This window comes from Chamaea fasciata, unplaced genomic scaffold (assembly GCF_029207755.1).
Source record: "Chamaea fasciata isolate MVZ Bird 193981 ecotype frontalis unplaced genomic scaffold, bChaFas1.0.hap1 SCAF_18, whole genome shotgun sequence".
In the NCBI taxonomy this organism is placed as follows: Eukaryota; Metazoa; Chordata; class Aves; order Passeriformes; family Sylviidae; genus Chamaea; species Chamaea fasciata.
Window position 1 is genome coordinate 9,801,754 of NW_027094103.1, and position 12,149 is coordinate 9,813,902.

At 48.3% G+C, this 12,149-nt stretch overlaps 1 protein-coding gene across 2 annotated transcripts; it reads right to left on the bottom strand.

The window, feature by feature from the left end:
- Window positions 1–326: 326 nt before the first annotated feature.
- USP30 (ubiquitin specific peptidase 30) lies at window positions 327–11,450 on the bottom strand. 2 transcript variants are annotated; one of them, XM_066199503.1, is made up of 13 exons: window positions 11,434–11,450; window positions 10,863–10,972; window positions 10,209–10,394; window positions 9,546–9,649; window positions 8,605–8,703; window positions 7,863–7,905; window positions 7,515–7,609; window positions 7,077–7,136; window positions 5,978–6,064; window positions 5,428–5,508; window positions 4,420–4,639; window positions 3,711–3,828; window positions 327–2,906 (listed from the first exon to the last, which is right to left on the bottom strand). In XM_066199503.1, the coding sequence occupies exons 2-13, from the start codon at window positions 10,960–10,962 to the stop codon at window positions 2,669–2,671; spliced, it is 1,431 nt and encodes a 476-aa protein (XP_066055600.1). In that variant the 5' UTR covers window positions 10,963–10,972; window positions 11,434–11,450; the 3' UTR covers window positions 327–2,668. The 2 variants fall into 2 exon arrangements, with proteins under 2 accessions (XP_066055600.1, XP_066055599.1); XM_066199502.1 differs by having other exon boundaries at window positions 11,399–11,447.
- Between the last annotated feature and the right edge of the window lie 699 nt (window positions 11,451–12,149).

Sequence of the window (12,149 nt, forward strand, 5' to 3'; positions counted from 1 at the left end):
CTGGAAAACACAGGGCTCTGTGACCTCTGGAAAAAGAGATCCCAGTGGCCTCCAAAGGGGAGGCTTGGCTGGCAAACACAGAGCCCTGGGACCTCCAAAGGGGAGGGTTGGCTCCCAAACACCTGCACAAATTCCAGTGATCTCCACAGGTGTGGCTGGCTGGAAAACAAATCCCAGTGACCTCCAAAGGGGAGGATGAGCTCCCAAAACCCTGCACAGATCTGATGCTCACAGGGGGCTGGGAGGATCTGGCACAGCACAGGGCCAGGACTGAGGTGCTGGGATTTGCTCCACTCCTCACCTGAGGGTTAAGCCAAGCCCATCCACTCCTCCCCACCAGGAAAAGCCAGAAAAAAAGGTTCAACCCTCCCCTTGATAGCCCTTGAGGGAGATCCAGAGTCAATCCACAGCCCAGGAAAACAGCTCTTGGCAAAAGAAAACCTGCTGGCTGTGCAGGAAGAGGTGACTTTGTCCCAGCTGCCAGATTTCACATTTCAGTCCATAGTGTGCGTGTCCCCTGCCCCTCCTCCAGCACAACCAAGCCCAGGGGCTGCTCAGCTGGACTCCCAAATCCAGGAAAAACCCCCAAGCAGAGCACTGAGCATGGATAATGCGGGACAGCCACTGCTGGCGCTGGAAATGGTTTCAGTTCTGAGGTGCAGGGGCAGATCTGCTGGAGAGAGATGCTGGGGTGATGGTTTTAGATGGCTCCCAGTAGGGAGGGCTGGCTTCTTCTCCAGCTCTGTCAGCTCTCCCTTCAACGGCCAAGGAAAATTTTTGGCATTTTGCATCCTTCAAGGTATTTTTTTGTTTGTTTGTTTTTTCTTGGTTTTCTATAACTTAAAACAGGTTAAAACCAAGCTACTGCTCGTGCAGCACAGCCAGGAACCAGGTCCCAGCCCAGCAGTGAAATTATCAGTATTTATGTACTATGAGCATTACCTGGGCCAGGAATTGTGCTCCAGACTCTGGAATGATGAGTTGTGTAAAGAATTTTGCATATCCACCCATTTTACCACTCCTGCTTTGGCTGGTTTGGAGCCTCTCCTGAGGAAGTGTGAACACCCCCGAGCTTTGGGCAGCACTATGAATTCATGAGGTACAAAGTTGCCCTAAAAAAAAACTATTTAAGACAGCTGTTATTTGAAAACTTCACACTGGAAAAAAAAACCCCACAAAAACTTGTCTGATGAGGGTTTTTTCTCCTCCAAGCTTACAAGGACAGAAAAAAAGCTAAAAACAACCTACATATTTTATTCCTGGCCATTTAAAAGCAGGTTTTTAAAGGAGGATTTTTGCTGCTTCTCCCTCTGTGCTTTGGGTTTTTTGTTTTTGTGGTTTGTTTTAGTTTTTTCCCCATCAAACAATCCAGAGCAGCAGAATTCCCCTTATTTCTATTTACAGGGCAGCCTGGAGCTGATGCAGGATTCCCAGATTTCTTCATGAGACCAGTAAGTGCCCATCAATCCTGGCCCTGTTGTTTATATTTCATTTAACAAGGCTAGGGGCTGCTCTACAGCTCTGCTGCAAGCCAGGAGCATGAATCCCAATGCTGGGAATAGCAGATTCCAGCAAGAAAATGGGAAGGGCGAGTCCAGAACAGTTACAGCAGCTTGGAAATCACAGCATTAAAAGTTGTAGTTGATGCTACAAAACAACTGGATTCAACAGTGCTGAAGGAAATGACAACACTGAGCACTAGCAAACACTTCCATGTGCTGATTCCAGCTATGTTCCAAAGGTATGGAGCAATAAATTAAGGTTTTAGCTCTTAATAGATACAAAATTCTCTCCTGGATAAAGCAATTTAAATCAGGAGGAGTTTATAAAGAAGCAAAGTAGGAGGAAAATCGTGTGAACAGGGAAATCTTTTGGACCAGGGCTGTCTGTGGAGATGCCTTTACTTGATAGGTCAGGAGAAATGTGATTCCATGGGTTCATCCCGTGGTTTGTGAGGCAGTCCCAGGACACAGTGGGCATGCAGAGGGCTGGGCCAGTGGCAATGCAGCTGTTCAGGGAAGCTCAAGGCACTTTGTGTCTTAAATCATTGCCTTTGCCAACAGCAGCTTCCCATCGCCCCCTCCCAGGGCTCCCCCTGGGAAACACTGGGAATAGAGCCTTGGGACAAAATCCCTGCCTGGCAGACAAAGGCCTCTCAACACATTGGGGCTGGGCGTTGGAACAGCTCCGGGAATTTCGGTACAAAACACAATTCCCAGCCATTGCCACGGGAAAGGGAACCTGACCTGGAGGGGCTGGTGCATAATGGAGAGGTGCCAGAGCAGGGATCGGGATGGGGAGGGGCTCTTCAACATCAACCCTTTTCAGAGCTCCCCCTTGGGAAGTGAAATGTGTGGGATAAAAGCATCTCCCTGGGGAAAGTGCCGTGTCAGGACATGGAACAGAGCCTGGGGACGAGGCAGGAAAACACTTCTCAACACACACCCGGGGCTGCACGGTGCCGGAACAGCAGGATTGGGGTACAAACCACAATTCCCAGAAGGGAGCCTGGAGAGGGGGGAGGCTTTGCATAACGGAGAGGCATTCCTGGCTCCGAGGGGGCTGGGGATGCTCCAAGGGCTCCAGGGATGCTCCGAGGGCTCCATGGATGCTCCGAGGGGGCTCAGGATGCTCCGAGGGCTCCAGGGATGATCCCAGCACTCCCGGCTCAGTGCTGGGCCGGGCTCTGGGGCTGGGCCCGGCCGTGCACTCTCTCATAGAACAGCAGGTAGGCACTGGCAGCCAGCACCTCGTGCAGGCTGGCCCTGCGCACGGATTCATCCGAGATCCAGAGCCACTGGCTGCCACGGGCGCCCGGAGCGCGCCGGAAGGTGACAAAGTGTCCCGAGTGCATGTCCCCGTGGTGAACCACCACGGCCATCAGGCGGTACAGGTACAGCGGGGCCCTGCAGGGGGACACAGACACCAGAGCAGCCACAGTTCCTGCCTGCAGCAAGGCTGTGGCTCCCTGGGATACACAGACACACCAGAGCAGCACAATTCCTGCCTGGAGCAAGGCTGTGGCTCCCTGAGGGGAACTGAGGTGGAGGGTTGTGGGGAGTGCTGCTGATCTAGTGGAAGGTGGCCCTGCCCGTGGCAAGTGGTGGGATGATCTCCAAGTTGCCTTCCAAGCCAAACCATTCTGTGATCCAAACTGCTTTTTCCTGCTGCTCCACCCCTGGAAGTACTCAAAGACAGGTTGGATGGGGTTTGGAGCGACCTGGGATAGTGGAAGGTGTCCCTGCCCATGGGAAGAGGACTGCACTGGATGGTCCCTAAGTTCCCTACCAACCTAAACCATGCTGGAATTCTATGGAAAAGGATTATCAGCAGAAGTCCCAAGGGTGATTTACCAAATGGAATCATGGCAGGTGCAACTTGAAATCAAAAACTTCTGTGAAAATAAAAATCTATGGATTTCTTACAACCATTTGAAAACAAAGGAAAAGGGCTAGAGGAAACCAGCAGCAATGAGATCATGGCTGTTCAGGAGGATTTACTGCACCATGAACCAGAGGGAGGAGATTTTGAGTTTTGCTTGTAAATTGCCCTACTCCCTTTCCCAGGACTAAAAATCACCCAGGAGACAAGCACAGGAGCTGGGACAAAGGTTACACTCTGTGACTGGGCAGCCTCAGGACAAGGACAGAAGAAAGGGAAATAATTTGAAGGACAGAAACGAAGAGAGAGGGTACAAATTTCTAACTTACCTGCACTCAGGGAATGCAGCAAATGGGAAAGTTCCTGGGGACATTAAAAATGAGGAAGAGGAGGAAGAGGAGGCACCATTCATGAAGAGAGGTTTGGTACCAGCTGGTTGTTCTGCATCTGCCAGAGGAAGGAGAAATTCCGGGATTTAACTTTAATGCTGAGAACAGCACCCCTGCTTCCTGCAGTGCCTTTCATCATGGGATATGAAGCTATTTTATTGGTTTTAATATCCAAAGGCAATGGATATTTTATTCAAATTAGTTTTACGTGACAAATATGGAAATGCCCATGTGTCCAAAATCCCAACCAAAGGAATACTGAGCTGCCTGAGGACAGACCTCCTACAGCTGGATTTTCCAACTGTTTTTGAAGAATTCACCATTCCCAGCATTCCTTCTCTGCTTGTCCTGAAGCCTCGGAAGAGATCCCTAACAAGGAAAACTCTGGGACATCCCAAGTTCAACACACCTTTGGACATAAAATATGTGAATTCTGTGCTGTGTTTTGTAATTTATTTTTTTAATATATATTTAGTAGGCTCAAAACGAAATTATCCAAACTGAACTGTAAATTTGGGAATGGCAAAGGGATTTCTGTCCTCTTTGCAGACCCCCACATCGAGATAGTGCTCACAGCACGATCCTGCAGAGAAAGTTTGATCCCTGAAATGCAGAAAGAGCTGAACTGTTTTATTGGCAAAGGAGGTACCTGAAGGTTTCCCTGCTGTCCCATCCTTTACTCCAGGGGTTGTCTCCTCAGAGCTTTTCTGGCTGAGCTGCTCCTGGCTGGATTTGGGGCCAGGAACTCGATATTTGTAGATGTCCATGACCAGGAACTCGTTGAACTGGACGTGTTCGTGTCTCTTCAGAGGAGTGCCTTGGTTTGACCAGCTCAGCCTTTGCAGGTGGATGCACAGACACTGGGGCAGCTTCAGGAACGAGGTCAGGAAAGGAGAATCCACGTTTTTCATGGAAAGAAACAGGTGGTAAGTCCAGGGAATAAGGAAATGCATTTCCCTTATCTCTGTGTAAGCTCAGTGGCAACAGTGTCCCTAAAATGTGACAATAATTCTTGTGAGATTCCTGATATTTCCTAATCCCCAATAATTAATGGCTTTGCACAGGGGAAAACCAAAACCATTAGGAGCTATAAAGAGCTGAAATTCAAAATCATTGCTGTAGCCAAAAGAACATTATTATTATTATTATTATTATTATTATTATTATTATTATTATTATTGGCACCTGAAGCTCCTAATTACACACCAGTGCCCTGCTGGCCTTTGCATGACAGGATTACAGAGCAAAAAAATGAGTTTTCTCACAGAAATCTCACCTGGTGTTTACTCACCAGCTGTATACAGAGTATTTCAATTTCTCTGAAACATGGAATTGCTAAAGATGCTACAAACCCTGTAAATATAAATCAATGTGCTCACCGAGGAATTAATGTAAAATCTAAGAAATGACACTGAGCCAAAGTCACATTTAAGTGTTTTGCTAAATAGCAGAACATTCACATCCTTTAAGTGTTGAATATTTGGTGTTTTGTTGAGTTGAGGCCTCAGTGCCCACAAATATTTGCCAGTTAAGTTTACTTTGAAAAGTTAAACATTTGTGGTCTAATAGCAAGAAATGACACAGCCAGCTCAAAGAGAGAAGTCACTGTGGGACAGGATTTAGGAGATTTGGGGTTTGGGGGGTTTTTTTGCCTCACCTTTCCTAACTTTAATTGCTTAACAAATGTAGTTCTCTGGTTTTCTATGCTCTGTCCATTCAGAATTCCTTCTGCCTGGATCTGGAATGAAAAGGGAAAAAAAAAATGAAGGCACCTGCAGATAGGTGCAATTAATTGTCTGGTTTATGCTCAGTGCATTAATCACACCTAGGAATGCCCTTCAGAATTCCTAAAGGATCCAAATTCTAAACCAAATTCAAGCAGAAATGAGCATGTAGAGAACTCCATTCACTCAGAACTGCCGCTTCTGTTGATTTTTAAACAATACCAGAGCAAAAAAAAATTATCCCTGGTAATACCTGGCAACTACAGAATAAAATATTTGTAGATTTTGTAACAGCAGTAGTAAGTAAAGCCTCAAATATTCTGTGAGGTAAGAACTCCCTGTTAAATATCTGAAATCCCAGAGGCTTTCCCCATGTCCTGAAGAAAAAGGAGGTGGAAAGCAAAGCCAGGATTGTGCCAGCAGGCTCAAAACTGGGCAGGGAGGTGACAGACATTAAAGTGACAGGAATCAAAGGGGACCTACTTTGGTGCAGTTGTCACACACAACATCCTTCACGGACTCTGAGGAGATGAAGTGATGGAGGCAATGGTCCAGTGTCATGGGACGACCCTGAGTGCCAAGAAAAGCCAGAATTATTTGCAGGAATTTAAAGGGTGCGTTCCACTGGGCTTTGGGAAAGGATTTTTTAATAATTTCTTCCACAGAAAAACTACAGAACTGCAGATTCGTTTCATGAAAGAACTGACTAAATGGCTTTGGGTGATCATGTAACTGTGGGGTTTCTCCTTTAGCCTGGATTAAACATGGAGAACTTTGCAGCCTTTTGATAACAACAGCAGTGATTCCTTTTGTGAGCCCTTCAGTGGGGTTTTAAACCACACATTCCTGCCCTGTTCCTATTTCTCTCTCATTCCAGCACTTCAGGGGTCACTTTGTGCTCTCTATCCCCCTCCATAGGAGAAATCCAGCTTTTAATGGAATTTAGGCTTCCTTCCAGCCCTTCCTCATATCCTGCCCTGCCAAGGAGTGGATAAAACTAAACACAAAGAGCAGAAGATGTGTCCAAATCCCAATCCTGGCTGTCCAGGAGGGCACTCTGCAAGTAGGAATCACAATTTCCATGAGTAGCAGTGGAAAGAAATCACTACCAGACATGAAATAACAAACTCTTACAATGCAAAAAATATCCTACAGATGTTGCCCCCAAAAATCCACAACGTTTTTTCATTTGAAGTTTGTCAGAGGCAGAAAGGAATGGAAACAATTCCCAGTTGAAATCACCCACTGGAGAAGGCTGGATGGGGTAAGGTGTGAGGTGCCAGGGGAAACCCAGCTGAAGGTCACCTTCCCAGGGTGGGAAGCAACCCTTGGGATATGATCTGGGTTCTTTAAGTTCCACAGAAAAGACCAAATCCTTCACCAGGAGCAACAGAAAGCTCTGGTGGCATCACCAAGTTCTGTTTGCTGGAACCTCGCACTATCCTTTGGGGAGAAGGTCCTGCAGCAGCACAGGATTGTAAAAGGGCAGGAAAATCAAGTCCTAAAGTAGCTCTGAATGTCCTGTGCAGCTGAGAAAAGCCCTGGCAGGGCAGGATAGATCAGGGACCAGTGGGATACGTACCCACACAGCCGCTGGAATGCTCAGGGAGAGGCTGTCGAAGGTGTCGAACCTCACAGGGCTCTGCAAGAGAACATTGCAGACCAGGACTGATCTCAGTGATGCCTTAAGTTCTAGCTTTCCTATCTTCCACATTCTGTACTGCATTAGTACGTAACTCTGAACTTCATATAGAGTGCTAGCAAGTTCTCCTCACAGTTTAGTCAGACAAAACAACCCTCTTCCAGCCCCAGAACCAAGGACACCGCTGCAGCTTCAGGCCCAAAAACATAAACAGCAAATTGAGGTGCATCACATGAATTCTTTTTTTAGTCTATTCAGGGATAAATCCTTGTTCATCACCAAGGGATGATGGTTCCAGGATGCACTCTGAGTGTTGGATATCCCTTCCCACGTGACACAGATATTAATAATAATAGAAAATATTCTCTATTTCCACACCTGGTGCTCACAGTGTTTGCAGACCATGTTGCTGGTCAGCCTTCCATGGAAAGGATGCTGAGATTTCCAGTGGTTGGACACAGGGGGAAGAGATCCTGCAACACAAAACATGGATTTCCCATCCATCAACATTCATCACTCCAATCCCACACTTTTGCCCCACAGTAACAGAATTAATGCCTCCAAAGCACATTTTTGTCCCAGTGATTAATAATTAATGGAGATTTTTTTAGATTTTTTGATTTCTATTTCAGTTCAGTAGAACCGAAATATCAATTAATATTATCCCCTTAATAAACAAAACTACCCTATGAATATTCAGAATATCCAGAAAGGGCAAAATCCTACCTCTTGTCCTGCAGCTTATTTGCTTTTGGGTTATTTCTGGTTGCTACGGAAAGAGATAAAAACCCTTCATTAATAACAACAGCAACATAGAAAAGATGTAGCAATTCAATATATGAAGTATTGAATGTGTCCCTATTTCATCCCTAATTGGCTTTTCTGGCATTAGAAAAATTGTGGGAATCTCAGTGGCTCTTTATATTTGAAAAAAAAACAAAACAAAACAAAAAAACCTGGTACAAAACAAATTTATGATTGGCAATTGCTTGTAAAAGGAGTCATTAATCTGGAGAACTCTGCCTCAGAACACTAAAATAGGGGATTTTGTCTCTTTTTTTGGTCTCTATTTTAGGCAAACCAGATCTTTTCCATCTGCATCAAGTTTATTGGCAAGCTGGAGGATAAGATCAATTTTACCTCCATAAAACTCTTCCAGAAATGCCCTTTTTTGCAGTTTTCAACCCTTTTTCAGGTGGGAGCTACAGATCAGAGTAACCAACTTAAATCCCTACATCCCATGGATTCAGGGATGCAAAAACCCTCAGGAAAGCAGGAGCACTGGAAATTGAAAGATATTTGTTTTGGAAAACCCAAGAATTCTTTAAATTTGATTTATTGACGAGTTCCTACCGAAGGACTAAAGAACAGTTTTGGGAACAGAATGAGAATATCCTAAACAGATACTTTCTACTTGGGAATCTGGACAGATTCCAGGGATTTGTGCTAAGGGAATAAGTGGGATCACCTCCAGGGAATGCACATCGAACAGATGGGTCACACGGGGCTGCCGATCCCGTTCGTCCTCCAGGGAAGAGGTCAGGACATGGAACAGCTCGTGGGCATCCTGAAAATGGAGTCAGAGCCAAGAGACACCAAAAAAACCACTCAGGAAATTGAGGAAAAATTACAGCTCAGAGCCCAGATTTATATTTATAGTTTTACATTTATATTTATGTTCTTATTCTGCATTTATATTTATAGTTATAACACACATACTTAAACATTTATATAAAATTATATATAAACTTATATAAAAATTATATAGTATTTATATAAACATTTATGTTTATACTTTAACATAAACACATAATAAACATGATATACAGTAAAATAACTGTATTAAATATTTTATTACAATAACATTTGTGTCAATACTGAATATATTTTGTTGTGCCCAAAAGCTTCCTAACAGCACAAAGTACTAAAGACATTTTGGGCCATGTAAACTCACAAGGAAATAAAACACTTGGGAGAAAAAAAAAAATACTCCCAAATGAATTCCCAACTCCCTGTTTCCCTCGATTTCAAGGGAAGCATAATTGAAACCTATCCTTGCAAATCAGGAATATATTTTAGGAGTGGGATAATTGGATGGAGTGCATTGGAAATACTGACAAGAATTGCAAGTAATTAGGATTCCTGGAAAGATTATCTGGAGTGCATCCCTGGGAGCAGAGCAAAGATCCATTATCCATAGGGAACTCAGGGCTGGATCTGTTCTGGTTTAATATTCCTGACCCCGTTGGTAATGACAAGGTTTGGAAGCAGCCAGGAATTCCCTGAAAGCCCCATTCCCAAGCTGTGGATGTTTTCCAGCACTTTTTTTGGAAGCAGGATTCAGATCTGACAGCTCCAGCTCTGGCGGATCCCAGTCCAAGGGGGTTTCCCCCAGATTCCTGCACTCACCTGCTCCTCAAAGGAGGAGATCTGCCACCTGTTCATCCTCAGCACATCCAGCAGGCAGCTGGCATCCAGGACATCATCCTCTGTCACCTCCTGGCAGGATAAAGCTGGAGAAGGGAATGTAGGAGTGTCAGGAGGAGCCAAAAATGGGTAAAAAATCAGTGTTTGACAGAGTTAAAGTACCACCAGCCTCACACCTCTGCCACAGGAACATCCCTAGGCGGAACTTCCACGGGATTTCCTTTAAAAACAACCCTGGGAGAGAAGCCAGGGCATCACTTGAGGGTGCCAAGGATGAATTTAGCCCAGAAAATAATCTCCTTGAGCTTAAGATCTTCAGTTTACTTTTTTTATCCACAACCTTGCAAACTGTGGTTGAATAGTTCCAGATTTTTGGGAAAATAGTGAGTTGGGGGGGAAAAAAGCTTAAATTATTTGCTGCTATTTTTTAAATAGAATTCCAGATGTCTTGAATTCTATGGAATTCAACCCTTCTGTGAAAGGTGGTTGAGCTTTGGCCATGGAGTTGAAAATTAGAGAGGGAACTAAACCAGGGAATTCAAACCCCAAGAGCTTCCTTCTTTGGGAAAAGAGGCTAAAAAATGACAACATTTCTGCTCAGATATTTGATCCTTGGTTTGCCACGACAGGAAAACGTCTCAGTACCTCTGAGGAGCTGCAGCAAAGTCACTGACAGGCATTGCTGATGTTCCTGGGATTTTCCCTGCTCTGTCCTGTACTGTGCCGTGAACTCCTCCAGCCACCTGATGAAGGAGGGGCAGGAGGACAAGCCCTGGAGCAGGGAATTCATGAAACACGTGTTCCCCAGGTTCAGGAGGCCAGGGACAAGCCCTGCAAAGAGAATTGCAAGAGTTTACACCACGAAATCCAGGGGAAACATCCCGTTTTTCAGCAGGAATGCTGTGTGAGGCGCTGTAATTACAGAAAAAAAACGGAGCTCAGTTTTCAGTTTTGGGTATCTCAGTTGATTTTTGCTCTTTCACAGAATCTCACGTTTGGGAAGGGATCTTGGAGATCATGGGGAGAGACACCTTCCACTATCCAAAGCCGCTCCAAGCCCTGTCCAACCTGGCTTTGGACACTTCCAGGGATGCGGCAGCCCCCGAGAAGCTGCGCCAGAGCCTCCCCACCCTCCCAGCGAGGAATTCCTCCCCAAAATCCCACCCAACCCCGCCCGCTGGCAGCGGCAATTCCCGAGAGGTGCTTTCACAGCGTTTCGGCCGGCTGGAAAAACGGGATAAAGCACACGCCGGGGTTAAATAAAGCACAAGCCGGGGTTGTTCCCAGCCCCTCCGGTACCTCTCCGGCGCCGTTTCCTGCCGCTGATGGGGCCCCACAGCACGTAAATCCCGGCCGCCAGCGCCGCCGCCGCTCCCCCCAGCACCCCCCAGCTCCGCATGGCTCGGTGCCTGCAACGGGAAACGCGGGGATGGAGGGAAGGAGCTGAGGGAACCGAGGGAAGGAGCTGCGGAGAGCGGGAGAGCCCCCGCAGCCCGCCGGCCTCCCCCGGGGAACGGGAGCGCGAAGGGAAGGGGAGAAAGGGGATACGGGAAAAGGGGGAAATGGAGCAGGAAAACGGCAAGGGGGAAAGGGGAGAAGGGAAGGAAAAGGGAGATGGGAAAGGAGGAAACGAAGGGAAGAGGAAAGGGGGAATGAAGAAAGTGAGGGAAGAAGGGAAAGGAAGAAAGGAAAGCGCTCGGCCGAGGGTTCGCCCCGACCTACGCGAGCCCCGCCACCCGCCCTCCCCTCAGATCCGGCCTCCTCCCGGCTCGTCCCGAGCCTCTTCCCGCTCCATCCCGAGCCTCTCCCGCCACAGCCGAGCCCTCCCGTCGGACCTGGCCCCCTCCCCCGCCCGCAGCAGCCGCCGCACCGGCCCGTCCGCCAGCATAGCCGCGCCGGAACGCGGGCGCGCGGCCGGGCTGCGCCGGGGGGACGGCGGAAACGAGCGGACCGGTCGGGCGACGGCGCCGGAAGCGGTGCGGGGGGGACCGGTTACGGCGGGGACCGGGCATGGCGGCGGGCGGAGCGCGGGCGGTGCCGGGGGCGGTGCCGGGGGCGGCACCGGGGGCGGGCCCGGGCCGGTGTGAGCGGCCTGTAACCGGGTAACGGGCCTGTTCCGGCTGTGGTACCGGCTGTGTGGGGACCTCCGGGGCTCACAGGCCGGTCCCGGTGTGACGGGCCCAATCCCCACCCCTCAGAGCCCGCCCGTGTTGTCGCCGGCCCGCGGCTCAGAGCTCCGGGAAAACAGTGCGATATTGCAGTCCCGCCCGCTCCAGGGGCGCTTTAGTTGGGATACTGAGGGCAAATCCTCCTGGGAAGGTTGTCCAGCCCTGGCAGCGCTGCCCGGGGCAGGGGCCCGTCCCGTCCCGTCCCGTCCCTGGATTCCCCGTCCCGGTGGATGTGACGCTCGGGGACGGGCTCGGGGGGTTCTCCGGGCGCTGCCCGATCCCAGCCCGCTCGAGGCAATGCGGGAACCGCGGCTGAGCCGAGCTCAGCCAAACCGAGCTCAGCCAAACGCTCCGAGCCGAGCCGAGCTGTGCTGAGCCAGACCCAGCCATGGCCAGTGCGGGTGATCTGATCCGAGCC